This window comes from Callorhinus ursinus, unplaced genomic scaffold (genome assembly GCF_003265705.2).
Source record: "Callorhinus ursinus isolate GAN/ISIS: 27379988/994484 unplaced genomic scaffold, GSC_fseal_2.0 scaffold25, whole genome shotgun sequence".
NCBI classification, from domain to species: Eukaryota; Metazoa; Chordata; class Mammalia; order Carnivora; family Otariidae; genus Callorhinus; species Callorhinus ursinus.
The window spans coordinates 30,127,364-30,154,346 of NW_027397087.1; the positions used below are offsets into that span (position 1 = coordinate 30,127,364).

General features: G+C 36.6%; 1 protein-coding gene across 2 annotated transcripts in view; it reads right to left on the bottom strand.

The window, feature by feature from the left end:
• Positions 1 to 1,605: 1,605 nt before the first annotated feature.
• The window catches only part of CLPX (caseinolytic mitochondrial matrix peptidase chaperone subunit X), a 43,362-nt gene continuing 17,984 nt past the window's right edge, over positions 1,606 to 26,983 (bottom strand). The window contains exons 4-15 of one of the 2 annotated variants that reach the window (XR_012373668.1): positions 25,561 to 25,715; positions 23,851 to 24,010; positions 21,786 to 21,827; positions 15,361 to 15,537; positions 14,594 to 14,758; positions 13,668 to 13,756; positions 12,557 to 12,721; positions 8,193 to 8,492; positions 6,476 to 6,568; positions 4,586 to 4,692; positions 1,923 to 3,340; positions 1,606 to 1,837 (exon numbers count right to left, since the gene is read on the bottom strand). Coding sequence is in view for 1 of the 2 variants with exons in the window: in XM_025884095.2 (XP_025739880.1) it covers positions 3,250 to 3,340; positions 4,586 to 4,692; positions 6,476 to 6,568; positions 8,193 to 8,492; positions 12,557 to 12,721; positions 13,668 to 13,756; positions 14,594 to 14,758; positions 15,361 to 15,537; positions 21,786 to 21,827; positions 23,851 to 24,010; positions 25,561 to 25,715 (1,544 nt within the window). In the remaining variant the exon portion in view is untranslated. Of the gene's footprint in view, positions 3,341 to 4,585; positions 4,693 to 6,475; positions 6,569 to 8,192; positions 8,493 to 12,556; positions 12,722 to 13,667; positions 13,757 to 14,593; positions 14,759 to 15,360; positions 15,538 to 21,785; positions 21,828 to 23,850; positions 24,011 to 25,560; positions 25,716 to 26,983 lie in introns of both variants that reach the window. The other variant, XM_025884095.2, reaches the window with a different exon arrangement.

The following is a 26,983-nucleotide window of genomic DNA, read 5'->3' on the forward strand; positions in this document are numbered from 1 at the left end:
TTTTTTTCTTAGGGGGGGGGGGGGGGCAAAGGGAGATCGATGCAGGACTCAATCCCAGGACTCTGGGATCATGACCTGAGCCAAAGGCAGACACTAAACCATCTGAGCCACCCAGGCGCCCCATTTGCCTACTTTCAATTTAAAAATCTTTTTGGTGGGGCGCCTAGGTGGCTCAGTTGTTAAGCATCTGCCTTTGGCTCAGGTCATGATCCCAGGATCCTTGGATGGAGCCCCACATCAGGCTCCTGCTCCGCGGGAAGCCTGCTTCTCCCTTTCCCTCTCCCCCTACTTGTGTTCCCTCTCTCACTGTGTCTCTGTCAAATAAATAAATAAAATCATTTAAAAAAATAAAAACCTTTTGGTATTTTATTGCAATATTCCTGAATTAATATGGGGTTAATAGACACCTTTGTAATACTGAGTTTCCCCATTGAAGGACATACCACTTCTTTTCAGATATGCAAAAACATCTACCCATCTGCTCTTCCACTGCCATCACCTCAGACCAATCCATTATCTTTAAAATAATAATAATAATAAATAAAAAGGCCTGAGTGTCTGTTTCAATCCTTGCTCCTCTATAGTCTGTTTGCTAATACTGCAACCTGAGTGGTCTTTTAAAACTTAAGTCAGATTATGTCATTTCTCTGTGCAAAACCTTCCAATAGCTTCTCATCTCACCCAGAATCAAGTCTGAAAGGGAACTGGAAACAGGAAAACCAACTTTTAGTTTACTATGGAGTGGATGTGAATTCAAAGGAGTTTTGTTTGCATGATGAGAACCGATCTGAAAAATAGGAGGAAAATGATGAGGTCAGAGAGGGGCAAGTGCTGGAGGACTGTCTGCAATGAGGCCTCTTGTCATGTTTCCCTCCATTTTCCTCAGAACCTTCCCTTCCCAACAATCCCAAATACACATCTAATGATGTGCAACTTTCCTGGTTAATACCCTTCTAATAATGCCCCACTATTTTCTGCATAAAATTACAACTTAATGGCATACAAGATATTCTACTGTTTTAAAATGGATGGAGCACCCAATATGGGAGACATTATGGTTGATGCTGATTATAGTTAACAGAATATACGGTTTTCACCCTAGTGGAACTTATAGTATACCTGGAAAAGACATGTGAAAAATAAGCTTTGGATTTCTCAACTCCTAAATAAAGCTCCCTAGTTGTTCCACATTTGTCAAGATTTTGATTTAATTTTCATTATTTCTTTCTGGCAAATTCCTCCTTCATCTTCCCAGATCCATCTGGGCCACCACCTTTTGTGTCCCCACACCTGGTACCTACTTCATTTCCATTATTAAGATGCAGAGATGTCTGTGTTTGCTTCCCCTAGCAGACTAGTAATCTTCTTGAAAAACTTGGTCTAATCTAGTGTGGGGCCCATGCAGGACATTTTAAGTGCAGGTTCTCAATAAATGTTCAACATAAACTTTAATAACAGAACTTTGTCTGTGGAATATACAACTAGTAGCATTTATTAGAGATATATGAAAGTGCCAAAGATTAACCAATCAGTAGAACAAAGCAGCTCGTGATAACTGTATCCTTTTAAAAACGGCACTGCATATGGATATACCACCACATTGGCTTTCATTTAGTACTTCTGTTTTATTCAAATGCCAAAACATAAGTTTCAAGATACAAATTGTAGTTATACTCTGTTTGATTTAAAAACATCAATTATGCTTTGTTAACAACTTCCAAAACCAAATGTAAGTTGTTGTGACTAAAATGTCTCCCAGTCCATTTCTGGAGGATTACCCTTAATATTATTTAGTAGCTACTCCAATTTTCACTCTACAAAAAGGAAAACGATGATGCTATAAGAGAAAGATAATGAACAGTTATAATATGAAAGACTTCCTGAAAAGAACTGTAACCATTAAGAGAGACTAAAAAGGATACCTGCTTCTGTTCCATTTTATAGCAACCAGGTTTAATCACTCTGCAAAAGTCCATTTCTGGTCCTACCCAGCCATAGATATCTCACATCTCTTATTACATCATAGAAAGCCCAATTTTTCATCAATAGGATTTAGAATTTGCTAATAGCTTAAAGTTCTTTTCCTAAGAAAAAGGGGGTAGAAGGAAAACTCAAGAGTCTATAAACCAAATAATGAAAACAAGTATTTAAATGTACTTTGACTGAAACAATTTCAAATGAGGTTGAACTGAACACACAGTACAGAAACTTGTATCATCATTAAGCTTAAAAGGCACCCAAATATTTTAATATTTATAGAATCAAATGAAATAACTTTCATTGTTAAGCCCCTCCAAATTTCCCCTACTGTTTAGTTTTGTTTTATAATGGAGGTTAGTAACTTAAATTTTAGTGTGAACACATTCATTTCTGCTGAGAGCAAAGCATAGATTTTCTTCAATGTTCTATGACACCAAGGAATTAGACAGATATCCAGCACCAAAAAAAAACAAAACAAAACTAGCTCAGCACTTTAGTTAAGTGCAGGATAGTTTAGCACATGGCCATTACTATGACTGATACTGCATGCTACTTTTAGAATTAGATGATCTTTTCCTGAAGATTTAAGGCAGACGTCAATTCCATCTGCCGTGCTCATCGTACTAAAATGGATCAAGGATGGAAAATAAATCAGACAAGTCAGCAAGGGAATGGCCTTTTCTATAGTATCAATTGGGAAGCTGATATCATGCATTAGCAGATAAGACTAGGAATACAACTAAATAAATCAGCAAAATATGGTTCTTCAGGGTACTTTTTCCATGAAATTTCTAACTACTTGGAGACAACATATTCCAATTTTTAAGATGAATAAAATTCCAATATTTTCAGGTAACAGATATGGGTAGAAAAAAGGTTGAACTAAAAAATGGTATCCTGATTTTAATTTTAAAGAATTTATTTTCCCATTTGTAGAGTAACATTATTGTAAAATCCAGTTATTACAACACCTGCATTGCTTAAAGGAACTCCTAAGAATTTTGTTAAAGCATATTTTTAAAAAACTGAACCAAAATAGTGTACATTTTATCTCTGAACACTGTTATCATTAAAGTCCACATAATGTCCTCTGTATAAATCAATGTGATGTTACGTAATATACATGATCTGATTTTTACATCCTAAAGGCTTTTGACCATGTACGATATCCAAGATAGATCCAATGCTTTTAATGTCAGACTGCAGAAACAGTTACGATCATAAACAAAACAAGGAAAAGTTTTATATACAAGACAGAAGTCTGACAGTTTAGCTGTTTGCTGCATCTGCCTGGCGAGGCCATCCTTCTTCTTCAACTCCAGAGTCATACTCTTCTTCAGAGGATTCTTTCGCTGGAGCCCTATCATAAAAAGCCATTAGGTTTTTTTTTTTTAATAAAAATTAGGGGTAAACATGATTTCTAGACTCAAAATAATAAATCCATCTAGCTAGAAAAAACACACAAAAAATGAAAATATTAAGAGCACTTAAATAGTTACATTGCTTAGTGGTGAAATACAAGAAACACTGAGATTGCATAACTAAGAGTTTTTGAGAAATTTTGAGAAAATTTAAGAAATTTTGAGTAATTTTCCCAATATTTTCCCTAACAAATTTATTACTGAAATAAATTGACAAGGCTTCAACTGCGAAGTCTTAAAAAATCATTTTTTCCACCAAAAAGGTAGAAATCTATTATTTCAACTCAAATGCTTGACATTTAGCATATATTTGTAGTAAAGAAGTTAACAGCTTCTGACCAAATCTGACTTGACTCAAGTTAGCCAAAATTATGATCAGAACACTACAATTTTTTCATATATTGTCATTAACCAATAAAAGATTAAGTCTCTGAATAACCAATCAACTACCTCCTAAGTTATCTCAGAAGATAAGCAAACATAAAACATAACATACCTTGTGACTTAGTTAAAACAGAAATTTAATTTCTGGTATGTAACACTAATGTCAAGTGCTGTATAATAAATATTCATTGAAAAGATCAGGGGTCAGTAAACTACAGCCTGCTGGTCAAATAAAGCCTATGACCTGTTTTTTTAAATAAAGATTTAATGGAACACTGGCATGCTCACTCATTTACGATTATCTATGGCTGCTCTTGTGCTGTGAGGGCAGTGGTGAGGAGCTGCAATACAGACTGCGAGGCCCTCAAGTATTCATCTAGCCCTTCACAAGAAACTCTGCTGACCCCTGGGATAAATAAATGAAGCAGTGAAAGATGTGTCAATCTGTCAACTGACATACAACCGAGAGAAAATTCTGTGAAAGATATGAAACAAGTCATTCATAAATGACAGAATTAGCAGCAAAGTTCATTTAAATCTTCATTTGGATGACTTCTATGTCTCTTTTGATACTTCTTCCTTAGGGGAAGGCTATTTTGAAGATCAATTTTCAAAGACTCACAAAATACTATTATTTTATAAATCAAAATTAGAACATTTTTTCTACAGAAAATTTATGAGATTACCGCACTCTTATGAATATAAGGATGCTTATGCAATTTTTGACAGACCAATAAACCATAGCAATAAACAGCTGATCTTAAGTTTTAGATTTATTCAAGCTTGACAATACACTTTACCGGATATATCCTGGTTCCTTTTTCCCTTCTACTACTTCTTTGTCAACCTCCACACATACAATATCAGAATTAGGAACTTCAAACATTGGTTCTAGTAACAGCTTTTCCTAAAGAGATAAAAAGTAATGAATTATATGGAAAACTGCAGTTACATACAAAATACTTACATTCTATAGGCCACCAATCGAATTCATTAACTCAACAAATACTATTGAATCCCTAATTTTGTACCAGGAACTGAATGTTGAAAAAAATCAATCTAAAAAGCTTTCATATTCTTCATATTAAAGCAGCTGCTAACCAAATTCAGAGAGAATTCATTCTATAAGGGAAAGCTATTTATCTGTAGCTCTGTCTACTTAGGCCACCATGCACACATAATAAAACTATACTTCTGGATTCCTGTGTTACTCAGAATTCTTGGCATATTCTATTACCAAAGAGGTCAAATGGTAATCCTTACTTTGAAAATTATTTAATCCTAAACCATCTCTACCAAACTCTTCAATTTTGAACTATGACTTCAAAAAGCACTTGTTTCAACAGGGCTGCAGATCTTAAGGAAAATACTGGGAGTACATAAAATGTCTTTCAAAATGTAACTGTATGACCTATTCTTGTAGTCTGCATGCTTATAAATCTGTCCTTAATCAGTAACACCTGAAATCCAGGACTTCATTAGAGAGTATAATCTCAAACTGTCTGTGATAAATGTGTAGTTCCAATCAAAAAGTCCTACTGAGATGAGAATTAATAATTAGCAATGAAATCCTTAAAATAGGAACATGTGCTTGCTTTGGGAGCACAAAGGAAAACAGTAACCTACTGTACAGCCAGACCTGGAAAGTAGGGGAGAGAACACTATAAAGAAGAAAGTAGGTGATGGCTGAAAATAGGCTGGGTCTCTAGAATTTCTAACAGAACAAAAAACAGGGAGTTCACAGGGTGCCCGGGTGGCTCAGTTAGTTAAGTGTCCAACTCTTGATTTCAGCTCAGGTCATGATCTCAGTCATGAGACTGAGCCCTGCATGGGGCTCCACTTGGGGTGTGGGGCCTGCTTAAGAATCTCGCTCCCTTGGGGTGCCTGGGTGGCTCAGTTGTTAAGCATCTACCTTTGGCTCAGGTCATGGTCCCAGGGTCCTGGATCAAGCCCTGCATTGGGCTCCCTGCTCCGCAGGAAGCCTGCCTCTCCCTCTCCCACTCCCCCTGCCTGTGTTCCCTCTCTTGCTATATCTCTCTCTGTCAAATAAATAAATAAAATCTTAAAAAAAAAAAGATTTTCTCTCCCTCTCCCTGTGCCCCCCCACGCTCACACTCTGGGAAGAAAAGAAGAAAGAAAGAATAGTGAGTTCATATCATAGTGAAGAATTTAACAGTAAAAAATACGATATCTGCAATTTAATTTCAAACAGATAAGACTGAGGATTTCAATGGCTCTGAGACAGTGCTCTGGGGAGGTTAGTCAAAAGGCCTGAGTAAAATCTTCTAAATTCTCCTTCCCAGAATCCTGATTTTTTCTATTTCTTTAATGGTATTATCTCCTTTGTTGCAAAAGCTTACTTACTTACTTACTGGAGGAGAGAGAGAGGAGGCGGGGAGGGAGAGGGAAAGAGAAAATCTTAAGCAGGAAACCTGAGATCATGACGTGAGCCAATATCCAGAGTCAGACGCTTAACTGACTAAGCCACGCAGGTGCCCCTGTTGTAAACACTTCACAGTTCCTTTTTTATAATAAAGAAAAACATAATCTATGGAGGAAAAAAAAATCACAAGAAACAATACCAGGCCAGTTCTCTGGATATATTTCCAAAGAAATAACATGGAGGCTTAATACTTGCAAAATCAAGAGCAAGAAAATAATCTAGTTTCTGTATAATAACACCAACTTACCATTATGGACCGAAGACCTCGTGCACCTGTTTTTCGTTCTAGTGCCAATCTGGCTATAGCTTTCAAAGCATCCTCAGTAACATTCAGTTCACACTACAAATACATAAAAAGAAATGAGAACTTAGATAATACCTGATTATAGTTTCCTAATATAACCATATAGCATTTGATCTATTAACTGTTACTACCTACCATCATTCCTAGTCTTCGTAGAACAAAAAGGGACTAATGCCCTAACTTTACAGATAAAGAAATAAGTTCAAGCAGATTAAGTACAGATTCACTAATACTTAGGAACACAGGATCAGAATCTTCATGTCTTGACTCAATCTATCCCCCTACAGACTAAAGCATTTTTTGGCCATCACTTTCTTCCTTGAAAACACTCATCACTCATTTTAAAGAGTGTTACTAACCCTCTGATCCTAAAGAACAAAGGCAAAACTTTAGACAAATCTAAATTACCACAAATTTCAAAATAGAGTTCAAATTACTGATACTTTATTAACATACTAAAAAAAACCACATCAACATACTTTGGAACATCAGACTTCACAAGATCTTGGTATTAAGCAAATTTTGGTTATTAATTTCTACTTCCAGAAAATGTAAAATTTAAGGTAATTATCTCTTATGGTGCTTTACAACCTTGCCTTCAAGCACTTGTTTATGTCAATTAGCCTATGAGAAGTAACAGTTCTCACTATGATTTTGAATCACAAGTTTGTCTTTAGAAGGTTTTCTAGATTAACATGGACTTTCTAGGACTTTATTCAACACTTATTGGGCCCTTATGTGTGTATATACTAGAGATGGAATGAGGAATTACCATCTTTGCCCTCAAGGAACTTAAGTCTACTGGGTGGTGACAAATTAGCAAACTAGCATTTACAGCAGTGTATGCGCAATGGTGCTAAGGGAGCACCAATGTGGGGGCATTAAACAAAGCAAGGGGACCAATGAAGGATTTGAGAGGAGTAACTAGCTTTGTGTTTATGCCTTCACTAGATATTTATTAAGAACTTAAAATCTATTTTCTGGGCACTATGTTCAACAATATAAAAATGATCCATTCTGGAAGTAAAATGGAAGACATTGGTATTTTGGTGGTGGTGGTGGGCAGAAATAGACTTGAGACAGGGAGACCTTTCAGGAGCCAAAAGCATGGGTTAAGGTAAAGAATGATAAAGGAGCTTGAGGTAGTGCTAGCAGAATGAAGAGAAGGAAACTAATATTTAGAGACACTAAGTTCATAAAACCCAAAACATAAGCTATATGACCAGATGTATGTGCTTGTGGGAGTGGAAGTTTGACTACAGAGAAGTAGGTGTGGAAGGTGAGAGAACTTAAGACAAAAGTATATAAAAGTATATACACAGGATGCTGCAACAAAAGCACTGAAAATTTTAAGGCTGAAAGGACAACCCCTTAAGTGTCTGACTTAAGGGGTTGAGAGTAGGCTGCTGGCTTAATTTCCCTCTACATATATCCTTGGGCTTCAACTTCAATGATGATTTTAATTAGGAGAAAAATAAAGCCAACTCCTAAATGTCTAATGTAACACAATCTGCCTTGCCTGATTCCTAGACCCGTATTTAGTGAGGAATAGGCTGGTATTCCAAATAAGCAGGATTGCTTTTGCTTTTTGTTAAGCTAATTTATGCAGAGTTTCAATAGCAAAAACCCACAAATGAAGTATGAAAAATAAAAATCTAACCTTATCCATGCTGAATAAGGCCTGGTACTGAGGAATAACAGCATTACGTGGCTCAGTTAGTATTTGTACAAGTGTTTTCTCATCAAGGCTATGCAAAGGAACTACCACAGGCAACCGTCCCACAAACTCAGGAATCATGCCAAATTCAATGAGATCTCTGGCTTCTACATGACGTAATAATCGATCTTTTTCTTCAATGTCTTGGTGAGTATTTGATTCTCCACTTCGGTTGGCAAGGTCTGCAGCAGCTGCCGCCCTTCTGCCTTTTCCCAGATTAGCTGGTGTTCCAAATCCAAGATACTATCAAGAAAAGACAGATATTAAAAATAGAAAGAAGCTGCATTGTATTAAGTACTTTGCATACATGTCTCATGTGACCTTTGCAACAGATGAAAGTTCTATTGTCATTCATATTTTACAAATGAAGAAAATGAGCTTCAAAAGGTTAAGTACTCAGACCAAGTTCTCCTTGCTGTAAGTGGTAAAGTCAGGATGTGAATTCAGCCCTATCTGCCTTTAGAATTGAGAACTAAACCACCATTTAATAACCAACTCTCAAAGAATGAATTCTAGTAAAAGTAGATAGAATCTTAGGCGGGTGCATCCAATTTCCACCATGATTAGGGTCTCTATGGAATTAAAGATGACGTCTTCCTTAGTGTTTCTTGCATCTTGGGACAGAATGGAATTTCAGATGTAGTGAAGGTGACTCAGACTCCTGAGGAGGCCCATTTGAAGAAGAGTGCAGATATATTTTGGGGGATCGAAAAGGAGCTGCAGTTTTAAAGTTTTCTAATGTACCACTTCACTGTCTAGACTACAACAGGATTTTAGTTGGAGGTTGTGTATATTGTCCTTATTATCTGTTACTCAAGTAATATTAAAATGGCCTAAGAAAAAACATCCGTTTCCTAAAGTTCCAAATAGGAATGGTTCACCAAACCCTGCAGCTGTATCCTGATGCTGGATGATACCTGTCTTTGTAGCCCTAAATTGGTTAACGTAAGTCAGCCCCACCATCTCAGAGGCTCCACTGCCAGAGCTGCAGAGCTGCGGTTGCTCTGCACACTGGATGTGTGTTCTGTCGCTTCGGGTTCCTTCCCCCAACACCCAACATGCCTAGTCCATCTTTTCTGGTCAGTCACGTCCTGGGATCCAATGTATAAATTCAGTATTGCATGTACGATGCATAACTGTTCTGAAGGATCTTATTTTGTGTACCATATATGTCAGAATATAGTGTACATGGCCATATAATGTAATAAGACAGTGCAACCAACTATCCTAAGTGTCATACCAACTAAAATACCCAATAAATTTTGAACAGTGGGAAAAAAAAAAGTAGATGGGTAAAAACTATGAAGGGAGGTCCCTTAGAACTCAGATGATGATGCTGTAGGGTTTTTCAGAGACCTCTAGACTAGTGTGGATCCTAAAATGTGTAAGAACTGTTAAAGTGGAGACCAGTAATTATTTTGTAACCAAAATTAATTTTCTAACATTGTAAATAGTAGCAGTGCCTATGGAACAAGGTGCCTTATAAGGAAATTATGCACAAGTGTCTTAAGTCACTGCTTAAGTGACTTTTCTATTAAAATCATGATTTGAGGTTGCACACGTCAACCTATGAGTTAGAATAATTCTAATTTTATAAAAAACATATAAGAATGACATTAAACAAGACGACTAACTTTGCTGCAAAAGTCTGGGTATCAGGGAGCCTGACTGGGTCAGTTGGTGGAGCATGTGACTCTTGATCTCAGGGTTGTGAGTTCTGGATGTAGAGATTACTTAATTAAAATTTTAAGTTTACTTAAATTTTAAGATTATTTAAAAAAATAAAATAAGGGTGCCTGGGTGGCTGGGTTGGTTAAGCAACGGCCTTCGGCTCAGGTCATGATCCTGGAGTCCCAGGATCGAATCCTGCATCAGACTCCCTGCTAAGCAGGGAGTCTGCTTCTCCCTCTGACCCTCTCCCTTCTCATGCTCTATCTCATTCTCGTTCTCAAATAAATAAATATTAAAATAAATAAATAAATAAAATCTTTAAACACACACACACACACACACACACCCATTGTTTAAAAAAAAAAAAAGGCTGGGTATCTAAGGTGTATGGCTCTTGCTTCAGTCAATATAAAAGAACTATATATACTCAGGCAATTGTCAGAAAGTTTAATTTTGATATGTCATACAGCTTTTGTTGAAAAGAGAAGCTCATGGTATGTAAGGAAATAGTCTAAGTTAAAAATTCATTCCTCTGTTTCTCTAAGCTGTATACATGAATAGTGTATCAGAAAGAAAAATACCCCAAAAACTCATGATGTAATGTATGGTGATTAACAAAACAATAAAAAATTTAAAGAGAAAAAAGAAGAAAAATACCTTCCATTCAATAATTTAAACGTTAGTAAGCATTTATTATCTATATAAGCCCTGTATAATTAAAAATATATTTATTTTATGTAATATATATAAACATTTACAAAGCATTATTATAAAACACTGGAAACACAAACCTGAAGACAGCCATTACCCTAAAGGGGCTTATTTAGAGTGAGAACCCATGAAGGAGTTACAGTATCACAGATGCAATGAAGGACAACCGTCCAGGAAATTGTAGCAGTAGAAAAGAGGGAAAGAGGCACGTACTGGGGGAGGGAGGGTAGGAGGTGATCAAGAAAGCTTCACCAAGTCTTAAAAGATGAACATAGATTTGCCAACTGAACTAAAGTAGGGGAGGGCATGAGCAAAGGAAGAGGAATAAAACTTAGGAGTGCAAGCAGTCTGATATGGTTGGAACATAGGTATATTATTTAATATTGTATCCCTGGCTTCCAATAAGGGCTGATAAAAACAACAGCCACATGGATGTATTTAATCCTCTATAAAATCACTGTTGAAGACTCATATCTCTCTGTCTCTTTTCCATAAAGATCTATATGACAAACTCTTTTTTAATGTCTCTCCTAAAGACCTCATACGCTTCCCCTTTCAGGTAATACTAGAGCCCATGATTTCTCCCTACTTTTCATTAAGAAGTTCAAATGCCCTAGGACCTAAACCTGCCTTCTACATGTTTCTGATCTCTTTTTTGACATTACTTTTAACTGTTTTTTTCTACATGTTCCTAGCTTCAAATTCTTTTTGGAAGCAGTAATTTTAAGTATCAGAACATGGTCCTTGTCTTTGGTTACAGAATTTTTGTAAGTAAATTCTACACCCAATGTGGAGCTCAAACTCTCGATCCCAAGATTAAAAGTTGCATGCTCTAGAACGGAGCCAGCCAGGTGCCCCCAGAATTTTTAATATAAAGTTATCTCCCTCCCCCCACACTCTCTCACATACAAAGAAATAATTTCTTCTTTCTAATTTGTTAGGCTAATTAATGCAAAATTTCAAAAGCAAGAATAACAAATTAACATAAATTAATTAAATAATGAAAAATTAAAATCTAACTTTATCTAGCTGAGTAAGGCCTGGTACTAAGGAGTAACAGCATTATGTGGCCCAGTCAGTATTCATACAAAAGTGTTTTCTCATAGAGGCTACCCAAAGGAAATACCATAGGCAACCATCCCATTAGCAGTATTATTTTTTTACTGATAATAAACTGCTATTTAATCTACTGGGTACAAAGCCAAGGATACTTAAAGCAAACAATGTAGCAGAGTTGATCTATATTTTTTTTAGATAGAATATTATGTTATATAAAAGAAATCATTTGTGGCTATTATGTAAAACACAAAAACATGGAAAATATTGGTGTGTTTTGGGCTTCTTGACACTGTGTTGACATTACATTTTATTGTAATCAACAAATAGGTACTGGGCATGTACCTTGCAGATATGAAGTAAGTTCCAGTTAAAATCAAGGCTATTTAAGTTAAAATCAAGAATGTTTAAAAAAATCTATAAAACTAAGTGGGATCACAACCCTACCCCAACCTCCAAACTGGTCCCCTTGTTTTGTGATTGTCAGAGGTGATCTACGGTAAGACTAGCTCTTTATTAGGATCTGGTGAATTGGGCAAAAGGCCTGAATAGAAATTTTACTGATGTGATCCAGCTACCTCTAATTATAAAAGAACTCCTCAGATAAAATATAAAACCGAAATAATCAAGTTACACTTTAAAAATGCCCTTTAAATATATGATCTTTAGAAATCTTTCAATTTACTCTCTGAAATTAAAAAAAAAAAAAAAAAAGACAAAACCTAGGAATATATTTCTGGTATGCTCTAAGAAAACCTAACTCTTAAAAATCCACAACTGACAGCCAGCAGGTATGAGAACAGAAACTGACTATCCATCCTCTATAACTTCAAATGTGCTCTACTCTATAACCCTTAAGAAAAACTCACCTTTTCATTTTTCCTCCTGCTGATGATTCTGTCTAAGCCATTGAAAGCACCAGAGGCAACAAATAGGATGTTTGTTGTATCAACTTGTACTGTTTCTCCACGTAACTTGCGGGAATTCTTTTCTGGAACATTAACTATCGTGCCTTCTAGTAGTTTTAATAACCCCTAAATGAAGAACAAATGATTTATAGCATCATTGTGTAAGTGTATTATTTATTATACTTTAGAAAACGGGATTCAAAGGGGAAAATAATGTGTGGTTATGGTCAACGAGTGTAATTGAAGAAAACTCCCACATTTCTACAACTAACATGAAAATCTAATGCACTATCATATTAATAATTTGTAAATTTATTTGGAATAGTTACAGACTCCCGATGCACTCAGGAAATAGTCAACGTGAAAGGTTGCTTCTGTTGGTAAAGACATAATTCTGACCTAAAGACAGAATTATGACTTTGTAAGATGGTAGCCAACCATGGTGGGAACATTCAAAATTTGAATAGTTGATAAACTTTGAGACTACCTATATTTTGAGATGCTTTTATAAAAAAAATTACCTAGCACATTTTATAAGTGTGACCTCTCTATGTCTTGGTCAAAATAAAAATGAAAGCAATTTTCCTTATCCTGTATTTTATAACATAATTCATTACCAATAAAAAGTCAAGTTGGCCAATAGATCATTAAGACTTCAATTACCATTCTACATAGAATGAAACACAATTTTATCTATTTTATCCTATTATCTAAGTGAAAACAATAAGATACATGTACATACTTCATTTATGTCTAGTTAGAACCAGAACTCTCAAGAGTCTTCTAGAAATACTTAACCGGGCCTCAAAAGAATAAAATCAACAAAAATCAAATTCCATTTTTTCTATCCTTTCAAATATTTTTAATTTCCTAAGAAAGGTAATTTGGTACTTAAAATAACCAACAGCTTTCTCTTAGGATCTGAACTACTTTAAAATGGTATGTGGAGTTTGGGGTGGGAGAAATAAACAAAACAGAATCTAATTGAATGTGAAACCAAACGTACAATATTTGGGAGGTTGATGTGTTCCCTTCCTTTTAGTGGGCTTGAACAAAATATTCAACTGCTTACTTGCTGAACGCCTTCTCCACCTACATCCCGTAACTGATGAATGCCTGGCACACTGCCAATCTTATCTACTTCATCCAGAAAGACAATTCCTATAATTTAAGGAGGATTCTATTTATAATATGAAAAAGATATACAGAAGATAACCTCAGTTTTAAAAGACTAGGTAGCTAGAGAGCAAGGTTATTCCATCTTTCACACTTAACATATACAAAGCTTAATTTCATAAAAATACACTGCTGTCTCTCCCATTCATAATTTAGTGTAAATGTTTTATAATCCATTTTACTGAGTATCACTTGCGTATGATAACCAATTCTCTCTGACATTAGTTAACTACCCCACTAATGTTTTCAGGTTCTTTATTCTAGGAAGCTGAGATAGAGATATAGGTGGAAGCATGAGGTGTATGCAGTGCTGGTACTAGCAAAACTTTAGTTTACTCTTTCCCATCTATATACTCTTGTCTTAAAGGATTTGGACAGGCAGCTGTCAAGCTCTTCATGTAAACAAGGACAGATGACAGATGGGGAAAGGAGAAATGCAGAATCTATGACATCCCGGAGGTCAATAAGCTAATCTGTTTCTAGATTCATCCTGCATTCTCCCACCCTGGTCCTTGCCCCCTCTCCTACCCCACCCCAGGATCAGGAGTCTAGAGGGAAGTCAGAACAGGAAAAACAATGATAGCATTAAGGATCTAATGGAATAGTAATTTGGCCTGTTTTCACCCTAGTAGCCATCTTACAACAATAAGGCAAAGCAAACTTTGCAGCCCTTAGTATGCTAGAAAATGTTTAACATAGCTATCATTATACAATTACAGAATTTTACTCCTTGACGCAACAAGAATTATAGTATTTCTTAATATTAGACTGCTTTTCCAATAGACTACATTTGGGGATAGACAAGCTATACTGAAAACATACCTTGTTGTGCTTTTTCTACATTGTAATTGGCATCTTGGAGCAGTTTGGCAATCACAGATTCAATATCTTCACCTACATATCCAGCCTGAGTCAAAGTTGTACAGTCACAGATAGCAAAAGGGACATCAAGGCATTTAGCTAGAGTTTGTGCCAGCAGAGTTTTACCTACAAATAGAAACAGCAACTAAAAGTTTACTAAAAATATGTTGATATACAATTTGTCTACAAAAATGTGTAATAAACTAAATCTAGTATATAATAAAAAATTATCTGTATATCTTTACTATTATTTAGATTTAATGGTATGTTATTTTTATTACTCCCATTAAGAAGTTAGGGATTGGTGGTGCCTGGGTGGCTCAGTCAGTTGGGCTTCTGACTCTTGATTTTGGCTCGGGTCATGATCTCAGGGTCCTGGGATCTGGACCAAGACCACGTCAGGTCCGCACTCAGTAAGGAGTTTTCTTCAGTACTCTTCTTCCTCTCCCTCTGCCCCTCCGCCCCGTTCATATGCACATGCATGCACTCTGCCTAAAATAAATAAATAAATCTTTAAAAAAAAAAAAAAGTTAGGGATTGACCTAAAGGGCAATATCAACTCCTCAAATTCAGCTTGAAGCCTATGCAGAAATACTGCTAATGTATCCCTAAGACTGGCCTTAGATTTTCTTCTCAAGAACCAGAATCCCCCAATCACAAGACAGAGGTTACAGAATCATTTATATTGTTTTTTTTAAAATGAGTAATTTTTTCAGGAAGTTATTTACCTGACCCAGTTGGTCCAAGCAGCAAAATATTACTCTTTTCAAGTTTTATGTCATCATGGGAAGAATCCAACACTTCACCTCCTCGTTTTTCCTGAGGTATTTGTTGATTTACCTGTTGCTGCATTGATGCTCCTAAAGCATTACCATGTGGACTAATTCCCGCGATCTGAAGCAATTCTGAAAGAATGCCAAAGAAATTATTAGAGCTTCATTTGATTTTACTTGAAAAAATGCCAATAGAACCCTAAATCTAAGAATAATCACATATTTAGAAAAACTGTGACATGCTGTCTTACCTAAAAAGAAAACTTCAAATTATCTAGTAACAAATGTATAACATACGATTTTTCAGGGAACCTAAAGCAAAGTAAATGGATTCTTTTCACCCTCCTCATTTATGTAAATCTGTATGAGGAACGCCCCTTCACTTAAGGGAAGGCAGTATAAGGGAAAGAGAACAGTGCTAGGTGTAACAAAGCTTTAGCTCTGGTCTTTCCATTGTGTCTAAATAGCTATATGATCTTGGGCAAGTCATATAAACTTTATGTTTCCTAACCTATAAAATGCCAGTAATACCTGTCCTATCAATTTCAAACACATGGTTGGAAGGTAGAAGAATAAAATGCAATTGATTTGGAGACACCTTAAAAGACAAACAAATGCATATAGATTTTTTCAGTACAATGAAGCAGGACTATAGGGAAAGGGAAAAACACTAAACACAGTAACAGAACCAAGACTAGAACGGAGAAATAGGGAACCTGGGTTCTAGTCTTTTTCTGTCACTGTGTAGTTGAGGACCATGGCAAATCGCTTAACTTTACTGGGCCTGCTTCCTTATTAAGTGAAAATATCAAGACATATGACGTCTACAGTCTCTTTCACATCTAAAAATGATTCTGTGAGTCTACCAGAGAAACCAAGTATGGTAAGACTCCTTGGCGCTATCTGAAATTTTTTGTTTTATAGGATCCCAAATGGCTCTTTTCAGTCCCTTTATCAGAGACACAGTGCTTAGCTAGATGGGAATGATACTGCTGGTGAACTATTATTGTATCAACTGGGTGCCTAAAAACAAAACAACTTTGTTCTCACTCTCTCAGCTGAAGGAAAGAATTCCAATAGTGTTTTCAATTATCCAGATGCGTAAATCCATATTGCTCCTGGTTTTCAGCATTTGAGGTATCTGTGTTCTTATCCTATTTATGTTTTCTGGATTTATTTTTAGTTTGTTTCTAATAAATGGGTTAAGAATATCAGTACTTTCGGGGCACCTGGGTGGCTCAGTCGGTTGAGCAGCCAACTCTTGATTTCAGCTCAGGTCATCATCTCAGGGTCCTGGCATTGCCCGCCCCACCTCAGGTTCTGTGCTCAGCGGGGAGTCTGCTTGAGGATTCTCTCCCCCTCTGCCCCTCCCCCCACTCACGTACATGCTTGCACTCTCTCTCAAATAAATCTTAAAAAAAAAAAAGACTACCAGTACTTCCCAATGCATTACTATTTTAATCAAACCAATAGACAGATGTTCAGCAGATAAAACTATTATGGTCCTGTTCCATCCGGCTGGCACTTTCAATTATCTTAGGGTCATACTTCAAGTAAACAGTTAGTCTAGTCATCAGTATTAGGCACTGAAGAGGCCTCTGGGTTGGGGCTCAGTCGGTAAAATGCCGGACTCTTGGTCTTGGCTTAGGTAATGATCTTGCAGTTGAGCCACGCATGGGGCTCTGCACTCAGCAGGGAGTCTTGTTTCAGATTCTCTCTCCCTCTAATTCTTGTTCTCTCTCTCAAATAAATAAATAAATACATAATTTTTTTTTTAAGAAACAGGAATTCAATTAACATTTTAATTTAAATTGTGCTACATCTGAGGGTTAATTATTACTGAATAATTCACAATGCTGTGCCTCATTTTGATCCACATCAGGGAAAAAAATGCTGTCTCCTACACAGGTTTAGTTAGTTGTCCCTTATAGTAAATGAAAATTTTTTTTTTCAGCAAAATCTAGTTAGAAATTGTGACAATATAGGATGGGTTTAGGCCCAAGTATAGGCTGGCCCGATGGGAAAAATTATTTAGGTGACTAATTGGAACAAAATTGCAAGCAGCATATTAACTAGAGTGGAGTCACAGAATAAATGTATTTAACTTAAGTGATGATTTAAGTTAAAAATTTTTAAAGATTTTATTTATTTGAGAGAGAGCACGCATGCGCACACACAAATGGGGTGTGAGGCAGGGGGAGAGAGAGAAACAGAACCCCCCCACACCCCGCCTCACTGATCAGGGAGCCTGATGTGCGGCTTGATCCCAGGACCCTGGGATTATGACCTGAAGCTAAGGCAGATGCTTAACCCACTGAGCCACCCAGGCACCCCAATTTAATTTAAATTTTATTTTTTAAGATTTTATTGATTTATTTATTTGACAGAGAGAGACACAGTGAGAGAGGGAACACAAGCAGGGGGAGTGGGAGAGGGAGAAGCAGGCTTCCCGCAGAGCAGGAAGCCGGACGTGGGGCTCGATCCCAGGACCCTGGGATCATGATCTGAGCCGAAGGCAGATGCCCAATGACTGAGCCACCCAGGTGCCCCTAATTTAAATTTTAGAAATTTTTTTTAAAGATTATTTATTTATTTATTTGACAGAGAGGGCACAAGCTGGTAGAGTAGCAGGGAGAAGGAGAGGGAGAAGCAGGCTCCCTGCTGAGCAAGGAGCCTGATGTGGGACTCGATCCCAGGACCCCAGGATCATGACCAGAGCCGAAGGCAGTTGCTTAACCAACTGAGCCAGCCAGGCACCCCAATTTAATTTAAAATTTTATTTTATTTATTTTTTAAGATTTTATTTATTTATTTGACAGAGAGAGACACAGCGAGAGAGGGAACATAAGCAGGTGGAGTGGGAGAGGGAGAAGCAGGCTTCCCGCAGAGCAGGGAGCCTGATGTGGGGCTCGATCCCAGGACCCTGAGATCATGACCTGAGCTGAAGGCTGACACTTAACGACTGAGCCACCCAGGCACCCCTAATTTAAATTTTAAGAAGAGGAAAATTTATGGGCATCTGGGTGGCTCAGTGGGTCAACCGTGTGCCTTCCACTCGGGTCATGATCCTGGGGTCACAGGATCAAGCCCCCATGGAGCTCCCCGCTCAGCTGGGGGCCTGCTTCTCCATCTCCCTCTGCCATTCCCCCTGGTTGTACTCTCTGTCAAATAAATAAAAATCGTTAAAAAAAAAAACAAAAAGAGGAGTAATTTAAATAGTACATGTTTGTCATTCGATTTTTTTTTTTTTAAGATTTTATTTATTTATGAGAGAGAGAGAGCACAAGTGGGGAGAGGGACAGAGGGAGAAGCAGGCTCTGCGCTGAGCAAAGAGCCCTGATGAAGGACTTGATCCCAGGACCTTGGGATCATGACCTGGGCCGAAGGCAGACACTTAACTGACTGAACCACCCAGGCGTCCCTGTCATTCCATTTCATGAAAATATGCTCCAGAGTAAACTTGAGCTAACTCTCCTGTCCTTTCAGTTAGTCTGTTTCTGCATCTCAAAGTATGAACAGCTCTCCACGAGTGAGCAGACTAGTGTATGGTTAGTTGCACGGAGCTCATCAGCCATGTGGCCCCAGACAAATTACTTAAAATTTCTGCACTTTGTTTTCTTACCTATAAAATGGGTGTGAAAATAATAGTTTCTGTCTCACAGGTTTTAAGAAGATCACATCAGTTAAAATATGTAAAACACTGAGAACTGTGCCTGGCAGAGTTTTATAAATGTTATAAAAGAATTTATCAGTATTGCTATTTCCCTAATGTTTAAGTATTTATATAACATAGCCCAAATGCAAGCCAGTTGTTTCATGTGGTGCTCAACTGAAGAAAAACATGGTCCAATGATGGGAAAAAAACCCCACCAGTCTGAGAGTAGTATGTTGATCTCTGACATGTGATTTCTAAAAGAAACATTAAAGAGTATTTCGATTATGTATCATTTTGGCCTAATGCCCTAACTTTAGAACCTAAAATCCCTCATAGGACAAGATGAAACTATCAAAATAAATTCTATTTAAGCTTTCAAAATATTACTTTAAGTCAATCAATATACATAAATACAAATTGGTTTTACCTAGTAAAAGTTCTTAAGTGTTACTTGTTACCATTTAAGTTACATTAAATCACTACATATGTATCTTTCAAAATATTCACTATAGATTTTTCTTTATAAATTCATGCTAGTTTCACTAGCTATCTGTCCAAATTTATGAATATAGTATTTTTTAAAGGATCTTCTTTATTTATTTGAAAGGCTGAGAGAGAGAGCATAAGTAGGGGGAGAGACAGAGGGAGAGGGAGAGGGAGAAGCAGGCTCTCCGCTGAGCAGGGAGTCCAATGAGGGGCTTGATCTCAGGACCCTGAGATCATGACCCTGAGATCATGACCTGAGCTGAAGTCAGATGCTTAACTGACTGCGCCACCCAGGCACCCCTTGAATATAGTATTGACAGCACAACTGATTATATTTTTGGATTAGAAAATATAAATTATACATGGGTTTATTTAGATCTTATTTATTTTTTTAAAGATTTTATTAATTTGTCAGAGAGAGAGAAAGCACAACCAGGGAGAGCAGGAGACAGAGGAAGGAGCAGGCCCCGTGCTGAGCAAGGAGCCCGATGTGGGACTCAATCACAACCTCAGCCGAAGGCAGACGCTCAAGTGACTGAGCCACCCAGGTGTCCCTAGATCTTATATTCTTATATATAATCTAATTCTACTGCATTGTATTTAAAGATTTTATTTGAGAGAGCAAGAGAGAAGGCATGAGAGCAGGGTGAGGGGCAGAGGGAGAAGCAGACTCCCCACTGAGTAGGGAGTCCGATGTGGGGCTCGATCCCAGATCATGACCCGAGCTGAAGGCAGACGCTTAACCAACTAAGCCAGCCAGGCGCCCCTCTACCATGCATGATATAATCATTATTTCTATACAATTTAAGTGTAACTAGAGATAATACAATTTTATTACATGTAATAGCTCTCATGCCAGAGCTGGTAAACTAGTCATGTTCTCATGGCTCATCCTGCATATACAGTATATTTCAAATAATAGCTATATAATATATCTTGGTTCGGGGCAGCTAGGTGGCTCAGTCAAGTGTCTGACTCTTGATTTTGGCTCAGGTCATGATCTCAGGGTCACGAGATCGACCCCCTCATCAGGCTCTGTGCTAGGTGTGGAGATTGTCTCTCCCTCTCCTTCTGCCCCTCTCCCTGAGTCATTTGCGCTAAATTAATTAATTAATTTAAAAAATAATGTATCTTGGTTCAAAGGCAAATGTAAAAGTACCAAACTTGTGAGAAGCGTTCACAGGTGTTTATCTATTATTTGTTCGTTATTTTAATTACTGAATTTATTTTAATTACTGAATTATTTATTCAGTAATTAATTTAATTAATTACTGAAACTAAAGGCAGTCTGAATCTTTTTATGAACCTTTACCATCTGTGCAACTACATAATGGGAATGGATGCAAGACATCAGAATGGCCACAATCCTTAGGATATCAGGTCCTTCCATACCCTCCCATCAGACCATCTGATGCTTATAGGGGCAATCCCAGGCTGGAAACAGTGAGTTGGGGCTTATTCATAATTTACAAGGCTATACCAAGTTTCATAAACACCAAAAAAAAAGTGTTTCTGATAAAGGGAAGCTAAAAGATAACCTAACCTACCTCTCCAAAAATTTCTGTCACATATAAGCAGGCCACTAATTGTATAGGGGAAAAAAGATAAAATAGCAAGCTACAGATTAAAAAAAAAAATACAATTCCTGTTAATATGCATGCAGATCTATATTTATAGAGAAAAACTATACATATTTTATTTCTCTGCATTACGCTTTAAGAAATATCACAACAGGGGGCGCCTGGGTGGCTCAGTCATTGGGCGTCTGCCTTCGGCTCAGGTCATGATCCCAGCGTCCTGGGATGGAGCCCTGTGTTGGGCTCCCTGCTCCACGGGAAGCCTGCTTCTCCCTCTCCCACTCCCCCCTGCTTGTGTTCCCTCTCTTGCTGTGTCTCTCTCTGTCAAATAAATAAATACAATCTATAAAAAGAAAGAAAGAAAGAAAGAAAGAAAGAAAGAAAGAAAGAAAGAAAGAAAGAAAGAAAGATCACAACAGAAAAGATAAAATCAAATATCTGAAGTAACCCAACATATACAAACTACACAAATTAGCTATGAAAAACTGTTCCAAAGTTATATATACCATGTATCATAAACATGTTCATATAACATACAATATCTTTCTTGGTAATACATGAGCAAATACATGTCTATCATTACTACTACTGACATACTTCACTGAGTTAAATCTCAAAAGGAAGAATTACTACAGAGGAAGACCTGAGGAGAGGTCACTTACTTGTAAATCTGTACTCGTCCTCCCGTCTTCTTATTTCTAACTCTAAGAAAGAGGATAAAAGGACAATGAACATATATATTTGCTTAGTTTAGAGGAACAAACAAGGAATATCTCACTTCTTGCCCTCTTCCAAATATACATAAAGAATGTGTTCATTGTTTTTGTAGCTTTTCACAGTATGAAAGAATCTATATGTTATATCCTTTCTATATTAAAAAAACCCAAACATGTTAATGATGGATGTCCAATTGCTAACATTCACATCTGTCAAATACTAAGTTGGTATTTTAAAAAGGGTAGTAATCATTTAAGTCTTCAACAAAAGTTGAAACCCCTCATACCATAAACACAACCATCTGCTTTCCCAGTACCTAGAACAGCTTAACTACTGATTTGCTGACTGAAGGGACCAGAAAAAAAATCGTTTTGCTTCGTGACTAGACAGTGCTATTTGGACTCTATAAAAATATGAAGGTTCCATGTTTTCCAATATTATGACTTACATTTTCTTTTTTTTTAAGATTTTATTTATTTATTTGACAGAGAGAGAGAGAGACACAGCGAGAGAGGGAACACAAGCAGGGGGAGCGGGAGAGGGAGAAGCAGGCCTCCTGCAGAGCAGGGAGCCGGATGCAGAGCTCGATCCCAGGACCCGGGGATCATGACCTGAGCCGAAGGCAGATGCTTACGAATGAGCCACCCAGGCGCCCCATGACTTACATTTTCTAAAAATAAAAAAACTGATACTACCATATAACTATTTTACAGTAAGTTCAACAAGTGAGCAAGTTGTCTTCTTTAAGCCAGTAAGTTACCAAAAATAATCAAAAGATATTATAGTTTTATAAATGTAAATATTTAGCAGAATTCCCTCAAATTGTAAAATGATGACTTACAGTACGTAAAATGATAGATTACAGGGGTGCCTGGGTGACTCACTTGGTTAAGCGTCTGCCTTCGGCTCAGGTCATGATCTCTGGGTCCTGGGATCAAGCCTTGCATCTGGCTCCCTACTCAGTGGGGAGTGTGCTTCTCCCTCTGCTCCTCCCCCTGCTCGTGCTCTCTCTCTCTCTCAAATAAATAAATAAAATCTTTAAAAATAAATAAAATGAGGGGGAGACGAACCATGAGAGACGATGGACTCTGAAAAACAAACTGAGGTTTCTAGAGGGGAGGGGGGTGGGGGGATGGGTTAGCCTGGTGATGGGTATTAAAGAGGGCACGTTCTGTGTGGAGTACTGGGTGTTATGCACAAACAATGAATCATGGAACACTACATCAAAAACTAATGATGTAATGTATGGTGATTAACATAACAATAAAAAATTTAAAAATAAATAAAATGATCGATCATAGGCCTAAGTAAGAAATCAGTGCTCCTGGCCAATTAAAAACAAACACACCTTAAAAATTTTTGCATTTTATTCTATTCACAGCTTTTAAAAATATCATTCTATTAATATAACACATATTATTATCTACAGTAAATTGAGATTATATAGTGTATTGGCATATTAGAATCTATCGTTAATAGGAATTACACAAATCTGCCCTTAATCTTACACCCTTCGGCTGGGGCCTAAAAAGCAAAGAATGCCGGATATGGTCTGTGACAGTTATCATCTATCTTCATATGTCTCTGACCGAGACACATGATTTGGTCATGAAGAACTAGTTGTGGTGAAGTCTACAATTCAAAGATGGTGTCTCAATCTCTACTTCTGTGACTTTCAAACATTTTTCACTAAGACCCTTGGTAAGAAATACATTTTACTCTGTGACTCAGGACCCACGCACATATACTGAAAATAAAAGTTTTATGGAAGAATACATTAACTACAAGTTAATGTACTCTGGTATTTTCTATTCACATCTATTAATTAAAAAAAAAAATGCTGTTGGCAATCTACCAAAAGAATTTCATGATCCACTAATGGGAAGAGGCCTGCACTTTGAAAAATGTTGTACTATACTAAAAGTATTTTAGGATAAAAGCAAGGAGTTGCAAATAAAGATTACCTTAAGCACAGTAACCTCTATTTTGGTCAGTTATCAAAACACTAACCTCTAGGTGTTAAGGACGTCTGCTTCTCAACCTCTGCTTGCTGTCTCAGATTAGCTGGGATATTGTTATATATTCTCTTATAATGATTGTACACAGCAACCGAAAGCACCTTCTTAGCAAATGACTGGCCAACAACATACTTGTCGAGGTAGTTATAAATCTGAAAAATGATTAGTTATGAATTAATTTACTATGACCTATCACAAAAAATGCACACACATTAAGAAGTTATACACTGAGCATATTTGCTTAGTTTTAAATTTGTACAAAGATTCATCAAAAACAAAACGCCAAGGTATGGCCATACTGTATGGCCACAGGGTAGGATATCTATGTACAATGATTCAGAGGCCCCAAACCTAAGTGGACAAAACACAATTCGTTTGTCCTTTAGCTTAACAAATTATCACTGCACTCTTCTAATGTTCTGTCAATTTCTATTCTGTACACAATGCCATTTATCCTAATCCTAATTTTTAAGAGTTAATTATTTAAGTCACTTAGAATACCTACATTTGTCACCATGGGTCTAAAGATATCACCATTAACGTAAATCATTAAAATAAATCCTTTCTATACCTCTCTCAGTCATAGGAATGATATTCTTCACAGAAATAACATACAACTATTTTCAAAAAAGCATTATATAATCAAAGCCATTACCAGCATTTGTATGTTTGAGTTTTTTCTCAGACATTAACTTTAAAGCTACTCATTTATCTAAATGGCAATCCAAAAAACTTTACTTGGAAACTAAAGCTCTGTTTGATACTTGGATATTGTTAACAGCCTGGAACCTGGGGTAAATTCCTTTAGCTTTTACTAAATAGAAATTAACTGTTAATACTAACTTCTAAAAATAGTTAAAATGCATATTTTTGAACTCTTGAGTCTAAAGTCTACACAAATTTAGTGGAGGATATAAAGGTTAATAGCTATATTTTTCATTACATTATTTATTTTTACATGACAAATTCTTTAGTTGCTGACCATATGCATTTTATTATGGTTTTTAAAATCTTCTTGATTCCTCACAAATTGAATTATTAATAATTAATAATATAATAATGAATTACTAAATCTACTACAGCATTATTTGGAGGTAGAGATAAATGCACTGGTGTCTTATAGCAGAAAAAAGCTACACTGAGGCAGAAGGTAAGAATAATCTAACTGGTGATATACTCTGCCATGTCTGAAATGGCCAGATCACAATCTGCCTAAGACTCTTGGAAGGAGCCCCCACCACAAAAGCCACAATGCTATATAGGACATCCCTGGCACACCGGCCATGAAAAAATTGCTTGTTTCCATTGTTAGACTGAGACTATTTTATCATAAAGTAGACTAATTTATGGGGAGAAATTGCAGGCTGGTGTTATTTAGGAGCCCAAACTAAGAAAAATAAATCCGTAACTGCTCAATTTTATGGATATCATTTTAGATTAATTTAGTATTAACACTATTTTAATAATCATCCAACTATATTTCATTGCTGAATGCCATAATCACGACATGGGAAAATAACAACGGACTCCATACCTAAATTCCAAGTATCAAATATCAAAAAGAATTTAGCCAGATATAGTCCATATTAAGAATTTAATACTTGTTTAGGTACTAGTATTAAGATCCTATATAAACTGGGAGAGGGGAGCAATGAAATGTTTTCAAGATAAAGTGCTTAAAGGACTGAGCTAAGACCTATACCTTCTTGGGGGGAGGAGGTGGTTTCTGTTGGAATGCCAATTTTACAGCTTCTGCTGCTGATTCAGGTTCTTTAATTATGCTTTTCTTTGAGTCTGCTTCAGATAGTACAACAAAAAAATGATGACATTTTTCACACTTCACAAAGCGGGTGGATGCTGTAAAAGGAAAGAAAGGTCAGCAGAGGAAAAGTAAATAATTTAAATAGTGTTTAACCTTAGAGACTCACTGTAAATGAAAACTAAGTACTTGACAAAAAGTAGGCTTGTAGTTCATTCCACTAGCCACAACAAACAACTTAGTTTATACCTAAGATACAGAAACAAACAGACGAGTTCAGTGAATCACATTTTGTTCATTTCCACGAGGTTCTTTCATTTTGTGATACACTTCATTAAGAGAAAAGATTAGTTGATGTTCGTTCAACTCCCCATTCATTAAATCTATTTTAGAAAAGAAGCACTATAAAAATAATAGTCATTTATTTTCCTGAAATACTTGAATGAAAAAACTGTGAAAAAAGTAAGTCACAAGTAAATTCTTCTATTTTTCCAACATTTTCTTACAAAAAATTTCAAATATACACAGAAGTTGAGAGAAATCAATTTCAACCCCTAAAAATGTGGGGAAAAATATATATGTATATGTTCTTTTAGGTTCTTTTCAAACCTATCAGCATTTTTAAAACCTTGACTTGGTAAATATATAAAATTGTTTCATGCCTTATTTTCATTTCTAACAACTCTACTAATTCCTATTTCTTTGACCTAAAAACCACTAAGAAACTAACAAAATAACACTCTCACTCATACTGACTTAATTTAAAGATAATCATACAGCTTTTGAAAACAACACAGGAACAATTAAAAGTGAGGGTAAAAAAAATTTTAAAAATTAAAAAATAAAAGTGAGGGTAAAAGGGTGTTTCAGTATCAATGCATCAGCTATAGAATATCCTGTGTTAAACCAAAGGTGATTTCTTTTTTTCTCTCTCCTTCTAAAACACAGCTATAGGATATAGGTATATGGACATACACTCTTAATCTTCTCCAAGGCTAACCCTACTAATGGTAACAGGACAGGGCGGGGGGGGGGGAGGGCTTGGAAAGCAGCACAGAAGAGAATCTCACACAGATTACTAACAGATACAGAGCAAATGATACACAGGAATTACTTAGATGTTTGTAGGTCTGGGTAATACATTTTTGTGTTACCTTTGTGTAATCTAACTAGACAGCTAAAACTGCAAAGAAAAATAATTTTTAAAACTATGAGAATCTCTGAAGGGACACGTGTACCCCAATGTTTATAGCAACAATGTCCACAATAGCCAAAATATGGAAAGAGCCTAGATGTCCACTGACAGATGAATGGATAAAGAAGATGTGGTGTGTGTACACACACACACACACACACACACACACAC